Raw genomic sequence first — 5,045 nt, 5'->3', positions numbered from 1 at the left:
GATTGACACTCTTCCATGATGTCGACCGCTAACCAACATCACCGTCTGCAACAAATACCCTTGGTGTCAACCAACTCACAACCGGTGTCGATCGACACTGATGCCTCATATTTAGGTGATTATTAGTATTGTTCTAGTATTTAATTTGTGTCATATTTATGTGTTCAATTAATTTTATTTCATTGTGTTACTTATCATGTTAAGTATCATATTTTGTTGTGTTTTATTTGTTGTAATATTATGTATTTTTATAAAATATTAATATTTTAATTTTATTTAAAATGTATTTAATTAATTTTATATCCAAAATTAAATTTATAAGAATATATGTAAAATACTTTGAAGTGGTAAAATTTTAGGACTAAAATGAAAACATAATTTATGAAATTATTTATAAGATACATAATTTTAGGTATTGAAATGCAAAAAAAAAAATGATACTTTAAATATAGAGTGTCACTATTTAAAACTTCAAATTATGAAATATTGAAGTATCTCTTGGAAGACATCAAACTTTAAAAATGAGGAGATAGAGTATCTCTTGGAGATGCTTTCCCATGCTTCTAACATCGGTGGAGCAGCTGCTCACTGGCGTTGGAATCGATAAAAGTCCCTAAACCTCTTTCATCCTTTATTAAACGTTTACCTCCCTTTATTTGTCTTATTTTTGTAGCCTTCTATTCTCGGCAGCCTCCTTCGTAGAGCACTTTATAAAAAAACTTTATGCGTTATTTACGCGAGCTGTATGTGATCACCCATTAGTCAAGGACAGAGCCGTCGCAGAAAATTATAAGGCCACAAGCCTAAAAACATTTTGAGGCATGTTAAAAAAAGAAATGAAAAGAGAAAAAAAAAATTGTTTTTTGAGACAACTCATGACCTCTTATACTTTATTCCACTGTTTATACCGCTATGCCAAACTAACTATCTGTAAAACATGGCCGATTTCAGAGCTATATTATTTACGGCCGCAAGCTGATGCTTCATCAGTTCGTGTCTTGGACCGGCTCTGGTCAAAGATTTTGCCAAACCCATCTTCATGGTAGAATATGCTATGGTCCCAAAAGATTTTTCATATATTTCAAGATTTTTGATGTTGAGTATCACATTAGAAAACTCATAGAATCTTTATTTATATTCAATGTATTATCTTACTTTCAGGTTGAATGAAACTTTTCTCTTTTTAGACTGAATGAAAGTTCTTGTTTATTAAGAAAATAAAACAATGATTCAAAACATTTGATACTCTCTATATACCATTAATCTTAATTAACTATCAGGGCAAAAATGCAACTAGGAAAATGGAATTGGGGTTTGGTTGGTACTTTGTTAAATGGTTTAGAAGAATAGTCCATTACAACCAGTTCCTCAATGACAGAAACAACCAAACCGAATTCCCACTAAGTCAACCCAAACCATTTTTGTCCACCTGCTAGCACACTATGCTTTTGTTTTGTCGTTACATTAAAAGTCAAAGTCACATAGCAACAAGCAAAATATAAAATGAAGCTTCATTTTATCAATGTTATGGGCCAACGCCCTATATCAATGGTTGAGTACTATTTGAAATTGCCTGTGTAATATGACCAACGCCCTATATAATGGTAAAATAACATTTCGAAAACGTTATTTGGTTTTGTTAATTTGTTACATATTACATGTTAGTAAGTTCAATAATCTTTTTATGTCATGAGATCTCATTACCTTTGTTAGAGAAAATATATGGTTATCAAAACACACAAATTAAACTAAATCATGCGATCGAATAGAATGAAATTTTTCTCTAAGATGAGCCTAGGCTTTATTATACGTTTATATATATACGTTAACATTAACTAATAAAGCACTAAACGTTTGACTTTGTTAATGATTTGAGGAAAGAAAAGTCCATTTCGAGCGTGGGTAAGATCCAAAACCAATTCATACTGTATATAAATAAAAATAAGGTTTCGTGGACCACTTTACATCTGAAATTATTTTTATTTTTATTTTATTTAAATTTTTCATAAATATGTTTGTTTATTTAATATATGGGTTTGATTGCAAAATTGAACATCAAATTATTTATTTATACATTGCACCAAAATCAAATAGAAAATAAATCTGATTTCGATGTTTCATTAAAAATTTAATCTGTATGTAAAATGTATATAATCACGCCTAGCGTGACTACAAACTAAGAACATGATTAGTGGTGGTTATTCACTTTCTTCTCTCTTATTAAAAAAATAATTAAAAAAAAGAGAGAAAAAAAAAATAAGAAGCATTGTTTAGGTGGAATAATGTAAGCACCGTTGCTTATGTGAAAATAGACATGTGTCATTTTCTTATTGATATTAGTATTAAAAATAAATCAAAATGAAAAATGTGTACCAAAAATATTTGTTTTAGTTGTTGTGATAAACGATTCATCGTTGCTCCACTAAGTCAACCCAAACCTCCTTTGTCCACTAGCTAGTCACATTATGTTTTTGTCTTTATGTTACAAAGTCAAAGCCACATAGCAACCAAAACAAACTCGATATTATCAATATTATGGGGCCTAAGATATAAGCTTACAAAGTTATCCACGACGGTTGATTCATGAAACATGTGGACATACTACAAAACCCATTTAAAGACAAAAGACAATTATGATAAGATGACCCTAAATTTAATAGTAATGTTATAGGCTGTCGCATGCTTAATACATACAAAATATCCATGATTGCCTTATCATTTTAGGAAGAAAAAATCATATGATAATATGAACAATAGTGGTTAGTGCTAGTATTATCGATATATGGCGGAAAAAAATGTAGACAAGTTCGGAGAATGTTCCTCTTTAATCTAAAATCATGATAGATGGCCGATCACAATGCATCCAGATGTATGTCAAACGAGATATAACAATTAACCAGTTTCGAAAATATATTATCATCGTGTTTTAAAAAAAAAAAAAAAAACTCCAAATTAAAATCATATTTTGATTCATATACGACAAGATGGATATTCAAATTAACAAAACCAATTATAATAGTGTTTTATGTTTGTTTATTCTCGGTCTTTTGGACGTTCTCCTACAAAACCACTATTTTAATAGTGTTTTTCGACACAACAACCTCGTGATAAAAAGATAAATGACTAACAAAAATATATGTAAAAGTTCCTTCTTTGAAAGTCTCTCCCTAACATTATAAAATGTTATGAGATTTTCTGAATAAAAGTAAAATCTCAAGCACCTTATGAATAAATAATATAAGATTTTAATAATAAGAATCAGCAAAATCAGGTTATTAAAACACATTGGGTTTATTGCGCAGAAATTAATCTAGCGTATACATAAACACAGAAATGAGAGAATGAACATAGCTTACAATTAATGCATCTATTCTATTGAACAAAATCAATTAAGAATTTCATACCACTTAACCTAAATATACATAATTTATTAGAAAAAATAATGACATATTACTCAAATATAACTCGTATGGATCCCCTCAGCAGAAAAAGTAATATAAATTCAACACACGCTATTTATTTCTAATTAAAACACAAAAGAAACTATCTCTCTCTATCTCCCTCTCCACCGGCTCGTATAAGTTTTCTTCTTCCCATAGTCACTCATATGGCAGAGGAAGAACTTTCTGAGTGGACAAGAACGTATGACAACAACGCTGTTGAAGACCTTTTCGTTAATGACCCATCTCTCTTCTTTCTGCCTCAAGAACAACATCATAGACTCATGCCAAATGAAGATTCCATCACCAACACGTTCTACTCATTACCAGTTAACTCCGGTCCACGAATCCAAGATATGGCAAACGCTCTGGCTGTGGTTGAACCCCAGACCCATCCAGTCCAAGAAATCTCAATAACAACGTAAACAATAGATAACTTTACTATTACAAGAACACGTATATGTTTACCTTATGTACTCATTAGTCCCTTGTTTATATTCATGTATGGGGTTCAACTATTGGAAAGAAGTGCTTTGAGCAAAGCGGATAGGTACACTTTAAAGGTCAAGAGCTATACTAATGGAATGTGTGATGATGGATACAAATGGAGAAAGTATGGCCAGAAAACCATCAAAAATAGCCCTAACCCAAGGTACACTTTATATACATGCGTGTTCTGAATTCTTATATGCATATGGAAAGGCCAGACGGACATATCGAACTTGTACTTAGTTTTTGGTCACAAGCTTAATCTTATTATATTTTTGATGTATGTCTAGGAGTTATTACAAGTGCACAAACCCAATATGCAATGCAAAGAAGCAAGTGGAAAGATCAATTGATGAGTCTAACACATATATTATCACCTACGAAGGTTTCCACTTCCACTACGCATACCCTTTCTTCCCACCTGTTAAGACACATAGGCCTAATAAAAAAGCGAGAACACTTAAACATGATGCTCAAGAAAAACTAATTAACAAACCATCTCAAACCCAAGAAGAAAGTAAAAAAGCCCATTTAATTGAGCATGCCTACCAAAATCATTCAGCCTATAGATCCCAAGAATACACACCGTTAAATCTCGAAAATGAGTTATTTTTACCGGTTGATCACTGTCGGCGGCACCAAGGGCTTTTAGAAGATGTGGTGGCTCCGGCAAAAGTAACTACCCCGGCCAGGGACAGTGTTTTGGCAGCTTCTTGGTCTTCATTGTCGACGTATACTTCCTCCTCGGGCTCTTCGTCTCGAACTTGTTCCCCACCTCTTTCTCCATCGTCCTTATGCTGGTCTCCCAATGTTAACATCGGATTTAGTGATGAAATTCTTGACTTAATCGGATATTATAATTTTTAAGCATTTATGCTTTATGATATTATATTAAAATTGTTATAAATAAGTCTTTAATTTATGGTGGATAAAAATATAAGTAACCAAGAAAAAATTATATCCGTAGAAAGATCAGAATCTCCTTTATAATAAAACGGAAATACACAACATTGTTTTGTATACTTGTATATAATTTTAATAAGCTGGTTACAAATAGGTTATAGATTAATTGATAAATTAATTGGTTATAAAAATTGATAGTACTAATCTAGAGCA

General features: G+C 31.5%; 1 protein-coding gene across 1 annotated transcript; it reads left to right on the top strand.

The window, feature by feature from the left end:
* LOC104771475 (probable WRKY transcription factor 49) lies at positions 3,548-4,831 on the top strand. Its single transcript, XM_010496007.2, has 3 exons — positions 3,548-3,861; positions 3,970-4,092; positions 4,220-4,831. Exons 1-3 carry the CDS (start codon positions 3,608-3,610, stop codon positions 4,794-4,796), a joined length of 954 nt encoding a protein of 317 aa, XP_010494309.1. The 5' UTR covers positions 3,548-3,607; the 3' UTR covers positions 4,797-4,831.

Source organism: Camelina sativa, chromosome 20, assembly GCF_000633955.1.
Source record: "Camelina sativa cultivar DH55 chromosome 20, Cs, whole genome shotgun sequence".
Lineage (NCBI taxonomy): Eukaryota > Viridiplantae > Streptophyta > Magnoliopsida > Brassicales > Brassicaceae > Camelina > Camelina sativa.
This window is presented reverse-complemented; position numbering and strand designations above follow the sequence as displayed.

Coding starts and splice junctions, on each gene's coding strand:
- LOC104771475 (XM_010496007.2), top strand. CDS start 3,608: ATGGCAGAGGAAGAACTTTCTGAGTGGACAAGAACGTATGACAACAAC. Junction 3,862..3,969: donor CAAGAAATCTCAATAACAAC/GTAAACAATAGA, acceptor ATTGGAAAGAAG/TGCTTTGAGCAAAGCGGATA. Junction 4,093..4,219: donor AAAAATAGCCCTAACCCAAG/GTACACTTTATA, acceptor ATGTATGTCTAG/GAGTTATTACAAGTGCACAA.